Source organism: Pomacea canaliculata, linkage group LG7 (genome assembly GCF_003073045.1).
Source record: "Pomacea canaliculata isolate SZHN2017 linkage group LG7, ASM307304v1, whole genome shotgun sequence".
Classification (NCBI taxonomy): Eukaryota; Metazoa; Mollusca; class Gastropoda; order Architaenioglossa; family Ampullariidae; genus Pomacea; species Pomacea canaliculata.
The window spans coordinates 28038993-28051282 of record NC_037596.1 but is presented as its reverse complement, the minus strand read 5'-3'; the positions used below and the strand labels follow the sequence as shown (position 1 = coordinate 28051282).

Genomic DNA, 12290 nt, shown 5'->3' with positions numbered 1-12290 from the left:
ATTTTCAAGGTTTTAAAAGTGGTTAATTTTATGTATTACCTCTTCATTAAGGACTGCTCCGTCAAGAAAAACAAATGTCTACTGACTGTCACCCCTCAAGTATAATAACACATAAGCCAAACACCTATGTTTCTGTAAAATTGTGTTATCTTTGTAAATGTCATAAACTATACAACTGTCATTGTTATAGCGGTGTATAGATATGTAAGGTCTACACGTTTATATATATATACACACACAACAGATAGAAAATAGTTACTTTATTCTTCTCAGCTGTATAAAATAGTTACAAGAAAATATTTCAGATGTACTAAGAATTTACTCATTGCATCGTACTCTAGTAATATTTTGTTTGGTATCTACTGTGTTTTATAACATGACTTTGTTTATTTCTAATTAGAGTTTTATATGTCAGATATGAAAATTTCCATTGATAAAATCACAGAGCAATCAGTAATCGTCATCTGAGATTAAAAAATGTTCTGAGTAAAATTGTACCTGTTCGCTAGCGCTGGATTTATTTCTTCATTTAACCTTTCAAGACAAGAAAATTAACGACACTAACTGGTTTCTAGTCCATAAAATGACGTAACCCTAGATTGACGCTATACAAAGAATTTTTAAAATGGGTTAAGTACATGGATTGCGCTTCACTTTTATATTTTATTAACGTTTTGCAATGGAACTTCGTAGAGACACTAACATTTTCTAACACTATTATCTGTTAGGGAAAGCTTATTCTGACCTCTGGTCTTGCTGTGTAGTCCTATGATTGGAAACATCTGGAAGTAAAATGAAATATATCTAAATATATCTAAAAAAAAGAAGTGTTCTTCTCGGTCTTTCTTTTTCTTGTTGTTGCTTTTTTCTTTCTCTACTCATGCCATTTTTTGTTCCCTTAGAAAGTTCTGTCTGTTTAATTTAAGAATGTCCTTTAAAATTATTCTAAATTAACAGAAAAATAAAAATGATTGATATATGTAGATAAGAAGTTACTACAATGTTAACCACTACCAGCACACGGTAATGTCCAGCCCCTTCGCCAGACCCACATGACGAAGACGACAACGACAACTAGGAGGACTGAGAACAGCACAGCCAGCACGGCGACAGCAACGATATTCTGGTCTGTATTCGTCTGATGGACATCTTCTGACATAACTTCTGTAAACAAACCATTCTTTTCAGACTATGGCTGCTTCCAAATATTGCCTAAAGTTGGTGATACTTTGAACACGACTGCAACAAAATACATGCAAATATTTTAAACTTACTCTTGAATATTGATAAGCATGCATGCACATCTTTAAATCATCCAGATTAAAATTTAAGAGCTTAATGCATAAACTGTTGAATAGCAAGTAGGTAAAGAAGATTAGTTTTTGTGTCTAGACAGGTTTATCTTTTAAGTACACAAGATCTCTGTCCTGTTCTGTGTTGTGCTAAGTGAGATGAGAGACCATGATACTATCTCTATGCAGAAAATTTACTTACGTGTGACAAAGAAAGTGAATGTCAGTTCACCAAAACTGTTGCTGAAAGCAATTCTGTAGAAGCCTTGTTCATTGTGTGTCACGTTGACAAGGCTGATACTGCAGGTGACTGTAGCTGGAGCCAAGAAGTTGCTAGAACATTCGACGATAATTATATTTTCTTTCACAGGATGTCCACCTGATGTCTCGTTTGGTCCTAAATATGTCAAAACCTTCATCACAGGTGTGGGGTAGGCCGTCATTTGAACTCGGAGCTCTCCTCTGCCGTTAGTCACACTGATGGTCAGAGGCTGTCCATCACTAAAAGATTTCCTTGGAGCACCTGATAATATCATGTTGTCTTTGTGGATAATATTAGTTGCTTATATTTATTGAAATCAATCAATTACAGCATTTTGTGTATGAAAAATTGCTGCAGATAGAATAAGAGACATAATTCCATTGAAACCGTAAAATTCTTTGCTACTGTGCAAAGTTGTTTACTTCTCATTACTGAGAGGATGCCATTTCTGTTTAGGAATAAACAGTTTACAGGGCCCGTGTTTAACATTTTAACTTAATAAATAATAAGATATTAGTGCTTGTAACAGTATTCACTATAAAGCACACATTTATTTTCGTCTATAATTCTAGAAGCTTTAATACAGACATCCGCCCTAACCTCATAAAATAATTAAATTAATTGTCATTATTTTATCTGCTAATTAGACTTACATGACACAGCTAACATGCGGCTCTGGCTGTCTCTCAAGATGCTGTTTAGACATCACATCTGTAGAATGCGATGCTTCACAACGAGACTTGCTGCATGGTAAATAGGACTCCCTTGTCTCATCTGCAATAGATTGTCACCTGTAGGCAGACTCTGGTTTAGAAACTGCTTCAGGTCTTGCTGTATTTACAAGTCGAATGCTTGGAATAGGTCGACGTTACAAAGACACTTCATGTCACACGGGATTTCTCTGAAAATATTCACAACCGTGGTGTCACGTTATTTAATGCTAAAAGTAGCACACGAGGTGAGTCTGCAGACACGAACAAATATACTGTTTAGTCACGTAAATGAAAATGTATGTATGTCATTATAAGTACGGTCGTGAAATTCGTTTGGTATTACACTCAGAGCTTCTGCTTAAGGCTAAATTTGGGGTCCCAGGGACCCCTTCTTCAGATTTCTAAGGGGTCCCAGCTAACTCTAAGGGTCCTTTACAATGTGAAAAAAAATAATCAACAAATCAACACACTTTGTTCAACTCCCTTTCAGCACACCAAGCACTGTTAATGTCTAGTCAGAAACGCGAGATTTCTGTGCCATAAGTCTGTGCAAGCATCTGTGATAGCTTATGCTCACTTTACTTGGGTGCTCACTTTCTTTTCCGTTCTAAAGCAATGAATTTAACCACGCTGTTCAACGACATCTCTGAAATAAGTAAATATGGTGAGCACCAATGGTGGTGGATGGGGGAGAGGATGTATTGAAGTATGGATGCCTCAGATGCCATCATTCAAGAGAGAAGTTCTCGGACCGTACATGGCAATTAATAAGTGAGAACTAGAGTTGTAAGAAATATCAACATAGAGAGTGGCACGTTGCTAAGGTATAAAAAGTGGATAAAAAAACTGGTGCAAGTAGAAAGCGAACCTCGCATGACGTGGCGCCCACAGCTCAGTGACATTCAGTGGATTTTCTGACGATGTTATGTTAACGTAAATCATGAGATGAAGGGGCTCGAAGGTCGTTTGAACTGTTAGCAAATAAATGAAAAGAGTTCAGTTGCAAACTATATTTAGCAATAAAAACCTCACCTTTCTCACCGACTAGTACTTGATGTAGGGTCTAAGAAAAGTGATGGCGCAAACGGCTTCTATCTGAACATACTGTCTTCCTTACATCTTTCTTTACTCATAAGAGGATAATAATATTTAATACTTTCAGTTCATCTCTGATGACTGACTAAAGTTACACTCGGTTTGAGTCCAGATTCTTTTAACTTTTACAAATGGCCAACAATTCACGACTGCAACATAGTGCCCCACTGTTGTCTTTCTTCTCTTATCTAACCCGACATTATGCGATCAATTCAGTTGTTTTTATTGTGTGTCATTTGCGCTGTTTTATTCTGCTCTCTTTATAAATTCATTTGTTTGTTTGTGAGAAGTTACAGTCATGTAGTCTTATATGATCAGTAACCCGACGAGATTTGGATTAGAATGTTCAGATAGGGAATCAACGGTCGTTTCGCATCAAACGCTATTCTGGGTGAGACCTTTCCCTACCTTAGGTGCATTGGTCGCAGTACTGGTGATGAGACGATCATTGCCATGAGCGAGCTAGTCAGACGCACAGTGCTGTGATGCGAGTCCACCCCGGCCTTTTGTCCGGGTAGTAATTGAAGACGACTGGCCCGATGGCACGTCCACACCTCGTGTACTCCTACCTTCCTTGCACGGACGATATCACTCATTTCCCCCCAGGTGGGAAGATATCGGGCCTTTAGTGAACTCTTCTTGGTAAGGGAAAACAAAACTCAGTGCAAAGGAGTTACTCTCGCCTTGCAGCAGACGACACAATAGGTTGGTCTACGATGTCAGACGATACAACCTACCCAATTTTGTATCTGTTTCTCACCCAAATTTGAAGGGTTCCCCTGGGACCCCATTGACGAAAATTGAAGGGGTCCTCCGAACTTTTAATGCGTACTGTAAGCAGAAGCCCTGACAACTACTTTCATAGTAGAGCAGAATGGTATCAAGATTAGTGTGAGTAGCAAAGGGAACAGGAACAGTTGACTATATCCAGTGCACGGAAGGTTGTAGTTAAGGCCAGCCTGATCCTTTAACCTTAAGAAATCTTCATATCACTCAAATGTCTGAGCGAGACTCAAATGGAAAACTTTAACTTCAAATTTATAGGAAATTATCACTAAGCAACAAATTTCTCCCATCTCTATACTTACAGCAACAACAACAGCCAGTATGGCAGATGACATCAGAGGCAGCGACTGTCTTTGTCTACTTGTTCTGTGATCACTGTACAGTTGTAGTCACCGTTGTGGATGGTGTGGTTAGTAGACATGATCACAAGCTCACTGTGTTGGAGATACACGTCTATTGTTTGGAATTCAGCCACTGAATGATGCAGGTGCTGGTTCTGTCAGCTGTACAGTTTGATATGAAGCTCGTCTTCGCCAACAATACAAAGTGTGGTATAACCACATAACAGACTTATTAGATTCTCTTTACACAGTTGCTTCCATCAGAGAAGTATGTAAAGCTGACTATAGGTCATCTAAACAAAAAAAGAAAAGAAAACAATCACACAACTATCTTTTATACAAATATGTGGGTAGGCTATCTAGTAGTATAACTTAAAAGCTTTTGATCTGTGAAAGCACACTAAAAAACATTTAAAAGTCTTAGAAGATTGTCTAAAAAAAGATATAAGAAAGATATCAGGGTTTATAAAAAGCAAAATGAAAAAGTAATTGTGAGGTCATAATTATTAGCAAATCTTCTTCGCCTGACATTGTTCTTCGAAAGCGATTTTAAAACAAACATTCTCTCTGAAAAGCGATTAATATTCCCATCATTTTCTGTTTAACCTCTTCATAAAAAATAGATACTGTAAGTCTCACTGAAGTGACTTTCGTCAAACATCGTTAATTCCTGATACAAAATTTTGCTTCCTTACTAAGTCTGCAATGTCTATCAGAAGTTATTTATTTAAAGGTGTATTAGGGACCGCCTGCAATTTCAAGTACATCTTTATCTCGTTAATTATCGCTAGATCAAAGACATCAACGTAAAGGTAACAAAACATGCCCATCAGCAACCTCAAACGAATACATAATTACAAATTCTATGTGAAAACTAAGCTGATTGTGTCCATATTTTTCTTTATGTTTTCCACCAAAGGCAGATAAATAGCCTCTTCCCGCGCGTCTTAATAAAATCTTTGCTTCAGAATCAATTTGTATGTTTCTCTCATGGCTTAAAGAACCTTTTTCAGTAGTAATGTTTTTGACAGTATATGTCTAATATATTAACAGAGAAATATTTAATTAGTAGTATCGTAAACGTAAAGCAGATATTAGTGTGCTGGATGTCTATGAGCTCTTTTTTTCAAGAGAGACAGCAACTGGAATATGGAGAGGTTTTTTTTTTTTAAAAAAAGACTTTCGAAAAAAAAAAGTGGTGTAACGAAAAAAAAATTGTATCTTACAGAAGAGACTATAGTTTCTATGTGTCTTTAAAATGTCTTGCAAAACATTAGTCAGTTTTTTGTGCGATATGAATTTTTTTATATATATAGTTAATTTTCTTATATATCAAAAAATCTATTGTGTTTTCTATCTCATCTAAAGGTAAATACCACAACTGTACGTTACGTACAGAATTACAAGCGGCAAGGATACTCACAGTAGACTTCTAGGACAAAAGTGGCATCATCGACTGGCTGCCTGTTTTCTGTGTAATCCGTATGCTGGCGCCTGCACTTCAAACTATTTTTTCCCGTTATCTTCTCTCGAGAGATTGTAAGAAAGTCAAGTTACTACCCGAGCTGTGACTATTGCTGAGAAGGCCAGCTGTAAATAGCTTTCCGGTCGACCTGACTGATTGCTATGACAACACGGTACCAGAGTGCTGCTGCCGCACTGAAGGATATAAGCGAAGGTTTCCTATTGTGTCCACAACGGAAAAAAAAAATTTCTAGAGCAGATGGAGGGGCTGAACACAAGAAAAATAAAATTTTCATCTATAATATTGAAATTCCCGAAATAGTGGAAGTGCGAAGTGCGAGGACATAAGACCGCCAGTTTAAAGTAAAAATCATATAAAAAGCTCTACATTAGTTATATACGATCATAAACTATTCATGACTATCCACTTGTATAAGTAACAGTTGTTTAATTGCTTTCTTTCACTCACTTTATTAAGAATACTTCAAATAATCGGCGGTGTTTCCCTTGGAGATGGACATATAATAATCCTTTAAGTCTGTAGTGCACAGGTCAAAACAAAGACTGAACCGTGTCACCTGTACCTTGGACTAGTTGCACGCTAAACGTGGGGGAAAATAGAGGGGGGGAAGGGTGTACACCGATCACGTTAATCAACTTGCCTAAGAATGGTCGACGCGGCATGGAATGTCGGATATAAAAAAGCTACACATACGGGTCATCATCACTGCACAGAGGTCATGTCCTGTCTCAACTTTTGTCCTTTTAAGATCGCATCACACATCTCCCGCCTGTTCGCATCACTTTCCACCTCTCTTGCATGCTGATAAAATTGTCATTGTGTTTTTTATAACTGGGATGTCATGGCTAAAAATGCCCTCAGGCCTATAGCCATTAAATTAAATGTTCAAAAATGATTAATAGGCTCGATCACTTCCGCTTGTCTTCGTGACTTGCCCGAGTGTCAGCAAAGGGTCCCTTTGGTGTGTCTCTAGTCACCTGAGGCTTGAACTGGAACGCCGAGTGCCACTTAATGGAGAAGGCAGGGCCGTGCTTAGGGGCAGGCGGACGAGGCATCTGCCTAGGGCCCCGCGCTATTGACGAACGTTACAAATAAATTAATCGTCGGAGGCTTATGTTGTAATGTGTATGCAGCGTGCTGTCGATGATAAAAAGACGAGATATCCCTGAGAAAAAAAATGAGCCTTTAGATCCCGACTAAAACCGTGTGATCGTGTACCAGCTAATAGATCTGTTCCTCATTGCTCAGTAGCTATTATAAAATATTTTTTTTGTAAAGAAAAAAAACCAATCACAATATCAAAAAATTACTATTCATTCTCATATTTATGGAAACTAATGTATGTCCCATGTACAAATGACAATTATCTTTATTTAAGGAGATGCTTTTCTTTTTATACGATATCCCATTTAATAAGAATCGTATGTATGCACTAATGATATGTTCTGTAAAAACAATATGTATATCTGTATTATTTTATACACATGCACTTGAACATAATCTCCTAACCATAAACACATAAATGGTTCCAAACATGTTTAAAAAGAATACACTTTGTATACTCACTATAAACAATGAGGGTCCCCACTCAGCTGTCTGTGTGTACCAAGTTGTGTTTCATTTCCACATGGCAAATACACTAACAGCTACAGTTCCCCCGTTGTCAGATGAGAACAGAGAAAAACGTCAAACTACTGTGACTTCAGTTCTTCCCTATGATGTCGCCCATGTCTATCATATGTGGAACAAGTGAAGGTGACACGAGTTGCGTTTTACTGTTTTTTACCGCCATGGACCGTGCAGGTTAGAGTGAGTTGTCTCCCTTATATAGTGGTTGACTGGGGATTGAGAGATGGCTCTGTACTGATCATGGTGCTTTGCCTGGTGGATCTGCAAAAAAAATTAAACCTTTTGTAACAAAAACAAGAGGAAAGCATAGATGATAAAATTGTTTCTCTGTCAAAGTTTGTTTCACCATTTTAATGACAGAAACAATAAAACTAATGATAAAGAGTGTTGTATGTTTTAAGTTATAATTTATAGTGGAATGTTGAAATGGGTTATCACAAATTCACATAAACCTTTCCACACATGCACATACATTTATACAGAGAGAGAGAGTAAATATATACAAAGACAAATACATGGGCATAAGCTTGCATTGTTATAGCCAGCTAATGTAAAATGCATTACATGTAGTAAGAAAAAAGAATTAGAACAAAAGAGAGAGCAATAGTGATTATATGATAGGAAACATTTCTGTCTGATAGTTTTAATTTTAAATCAAACAATAAATGTAATATAAAATTTCATTACTCAAAAACTTACAATTCAGTTCGACTGTGTGGTTTACCGTCCTTGCTACTGTGATAATGGGATTCAGCTGAACAAGTACATTTACAAATAGCTGGTGTTGTTTTTAGGGAAGGACGAGCAGTGCAAATAGGAGACATTGGGTTTACCACTTGGGGCAACCAGTCCAGGTGTAGTTCACATAAGGGGCTGACCACTGATTCCTTACATATCAAAACTGATACTTTGAACTTGTGTATGGGTTGATATCAAACACATCTGGTCCGGTAATGATGACTGCAATCTGGCCATCTAGCACTTAATCAACAAAAATTGTCATTGAAGCTGGGTTCAAAAGTAAGCACCTAATTTATTTTGTCGGCGATGAAAAATTCGTCTTATAAAGACTATCTCTAGAACTTAATGACAAAATTATCCATCTCTTGCAAGGGGATCTGAATTAGAAAACATTCCATATTGGTGGTGAGCGATGAGCTTGCACACCATTCTTGGGTGAGATCTCTTTACATTGCACAATGCGCCTCACGACAGACAACTCATTTAAATACCTTCTAACTCATACTGCAGCACAGACAAGCACAAGTGTGTTTGCTCAGGCACACACAAGATACATAATGCATTGACTGCATGTGAAAAAAGACATTTTTCAAATCAGAGTTTATATTCATTCAGTATGCACTACTACATGACACATAGAAGTCTGAACATTCGCTATGGTACATATATGTTCCCATTATTTTTAATACAGTAATAGTTGCCAACATGCCATTACGAGGTGTTGCTAGGTGGCCTAATAGAAATATTTCTCACAGTACATATCTTACATGCAATACGAAGTGTAAAACTGGTGTTTTAATCATCAGTGTCTTGTGTGCCCAGTCCACTACACATTTGACAGAAGTTCCTATCATCAGTTTCTGGTCAAGTTCCTCTTTTAAAAAACAAGTATCCACTTCCAAAATTACTTGTATAAGTCTCTGACCACGCGTAATATCAATTAGTCGTCCTGCGGTAATCCAATGTCTGAAGGTTTACAGGTACAGAACAAGTCCCATTCTCCATCACAAATGGAACATAGACATTGAGCAGTTGATGCTTGGCGGCTGCAGAGCCTTGCTTTAAAAAAAAATAATAATAAAATAGTTTAATTTAATATCTAGGGAACGCCGACTTTGAAAAAGCACTTGGTCAGCTAGAGAAAGTATGTTTGCCACATGAAAATAATAATACATGTTTAATATATAAGGTGTCTATTCCTACCCGTTTTATTATCGCGGATGTTTCTCATCACCGACATTCTGACAACTTGAAGGTACAGTGAGAGCTGAGTATCAGACAAGAACTCTCGATGGGTGTATGCACTAGTGTGAAAACATCCACGCAATAAGCTTAACCTATCAAAGGTGCTAGCCGTGCCTTCTAACATTCCAACACCCAACCTCTCAATCAAAATCAATGCATATACCTTGAAACCTATGACCTTCAAAGGTAAGTGGGACTGTAATTCCCAGAGGTTAATACCTACAAAAGCAACAACAATACAACAAAAAGTATGTAATAGCATAGCACATCAAAAGATTAAGCGGATGGGTTAGAGAGCATACACTTCTCATCAAACATTTCTATAATTGAGATGTTGCCATGACTATTCTTAACTATTGGATTAATAACTCAACTCACCTACAGTAATATTACCAGCATTCCTGTTTGTTTTTCTCCCAGGGAATACAATCACACTAAAGTTGTTAATGCCATTCTGCATCGGAAAGCGGCAGAGAGAATAGGAGCAGGAACCATACGCATATGGTCGGCTGCTGTATATCAGGCCCGGTTCTACCTATTTAGCGAACTAGGCAACTGCCTAGGGCGCAGGCGACCGAGGGGGCGGAAAAAATGGAGCCTGCATTTTTTTTGTTGTTTTTTTTTAAGATGAATAATTTTATGGAAAAATATATTTAACAAATGAAATTAGCTAGGAGCGACACTTTTCCTCTGCTTGTAGACTGATCACCACGGCTAGTTTCTCAGATACATGTTATGAAGGAAACCCAATTATCGCATTATCCAGGCGCACCTGCAGTGACCACAGCTAACCGGAGGCAAGTAGTAGAGGGGGGAGAGGGGCGGGAGGGGCGCCTGAGAGGGGCGAGTTGGTGGAAGGCAAAGGAAGGCAAAGACCAAAGGTGAAAAGGCACTTTTCCTCAGACTTGTAGGTTGACTTCACCACCGAGTTTGCCAGTTCATGTAGTGATGTAGTACAGCAAACCATTTATTACAGGGCGCACTTGAAGTGACCAGCTAACCAGGCGGGAAAGAAGGGGCGGAGGGCGCGGAGGAAGACATCCCCCGAGTGGCGGGTTGGTGGATGGGACTCAGTGGCGGACGCCCTACGATGAGATGGACCACATTCCACTAACAAAATACCAACGCTCACGCTTTCTTTCTTTTATCCTACTTTAGAAGAGTTTCCACACTTTATGCATTGAAAACATGCAGGTGAGTATCAGGGACAGCAACACTGAACTTGAATTTGCTACGGCGAATTTCTCTTAGTTATGAAAACAGTTTTATGCTCAGTATTGTTTACACTTACGAACTTTCAACCCGAAAAAGGAAGTTAACTAGCTAATGTCACGAACACGTTCTTAGTTAATAAGAAAATATTAAAGTCTTTAGCAGACAAACATGCAAGGAGAGCCATTTGAAGTTTATAGCATATCATATTACTGACACTGATGGCCTCATAGATCGTACTTACTGTTGTGACTCATGGTCCGTGTAATATTTAACTTCTTATATAATTATTAAATTTCTGCTCGAATTGGTGTATTACGACTTAATTTAGTTGCCAATTGTAATGTTTATCTTTATTATCTAAAGTCATCTGTTTGTCTACAGTTGAAATTGATAGCTTGTTGTTATGCAACCATTGACAGAATATTTGAAATTGGTTATTAAGAGCCTGATAATGCGATATTAAGACCTACAGTCCTATATACTGTATATTCTCTTGTTTTCACCTAACCCTATGCTGGACACCACGCAGTGTTGATCCCTGGACTGTGTCTGGGAGCTGACACCATGGATTTACAACTTTGCATTGTTAGTGTCCAGCAAGACTCTCTCTTGACAGACTCTCTCATTGCCCGCCCACCTGTGACTCGCTGTGAGGTGTGACTTTGGATGGGAACAAAGTAGCTGCTATCAGGGTGGTCTAGATGCTGGAAAGCTGTGAATAGCTGAGTTTAGACCACACAGCAAAATAAGACCAGAGCAAGGTGCTACAGATTTCTTGTTCTGATACAGTTTTTGGGGGGGGGGGGTGCACTTCATAAAACCTTTTACACGAAGTGTTTGAAATCCCTACTACTCATAAGTGCTAGGTCTGATTTGGGCGCATGCAAAGTATCCATATGTGTATGATGCTAGCCTGCAATTGAAAAACAGACGTAACTTTTTCTGACAAAAAGTAGTTCTTACTTATAAGTTATTTAATCAAATCTGACGGAAAATTCTCGAAAAAGATTTAATTTAAATAAGCCATTCTTTGACACTTCTGGGTTCTAACGCCTCTGTTCGTAATGAGTTCTTTGTGAAAACCGCTTTTCTACTATTTTTAAGCAGCAAGCATGTAGTCAGTTTCGGTTTACTTCTTAGTTGCGTCTGTAAGATGAGAGAAGAGAAACGATTTGAAAGGACTTGCGATGGAGTGCTATAGGTGGACAGGCCCACAGGTAGCGATAAAATCTGTCACAGTTATGACCAGTCGGATAACTAGCAGACTGGACAAAGTGGTGCGATGTTACTTGAATAGTTGTACGTGAGACGAATAAGAGAAGAAGAGAGAAGATGAAAGGACTCAGTGGGGTGGCTTAGTGGAGAAGGGTAGAGATAAATCTCTACACTTTAAAGACAGTCAGATAACCATACCAGGGCTGGACAAGACCGAGACTGAGGAAAGAGTTTTGAACTTTGAACTTAAACCACTGACGTGTGAAAAGC

The 12290-nt window shown here is 38.3% G+C and overlaps 1 protein-coding gene across 1 annotated transcript; it reads right to left on the bottom strand.

Annotated features, from left to right (window-relative positions):
• Positions 1–735: 735 nt before the first annotated feature.
• LOC112567579 lies at positions 736–2233 on the bottom strand. Its single transcript, XM_025244275.1, has 4 exons — positions 2208–2233; positions 1495–1815; positions 1015–1164; positions 736–782 (listed from the first exon to the last, which is right to left on the bottom strand). The coding sequence occupies exons 1-4, from the start codon at positions 2221–2223 to the stop codon at positions 736–738; spliced, it is 534 nt and encodes a 177-aa protein (XP_025100060.1). The 5' UTR covers positions 2224–2233.
• Between the last annotated feature and the right edge of the window lie 10057 nt (positions 2234–12290).

Coding starts and splice junctions, on each gene's coding strand:
- LOC112567579 (XM_025244275.1), bottom strand. Junction 1,165..1,494: donor ATTCACTTTCTTTGTCACAC/GTAAGTAAATTT, acceptor GTTTGTTTACAG/AAGTTATGTCAGAAGATGTC. Junction 783..1,014: donor CTGGACATTACCGTGTGCTG/GTAGTGGTTAAC, acceptor TTTTACTTCCAG/ATGTTTCCAATCATAGGACT.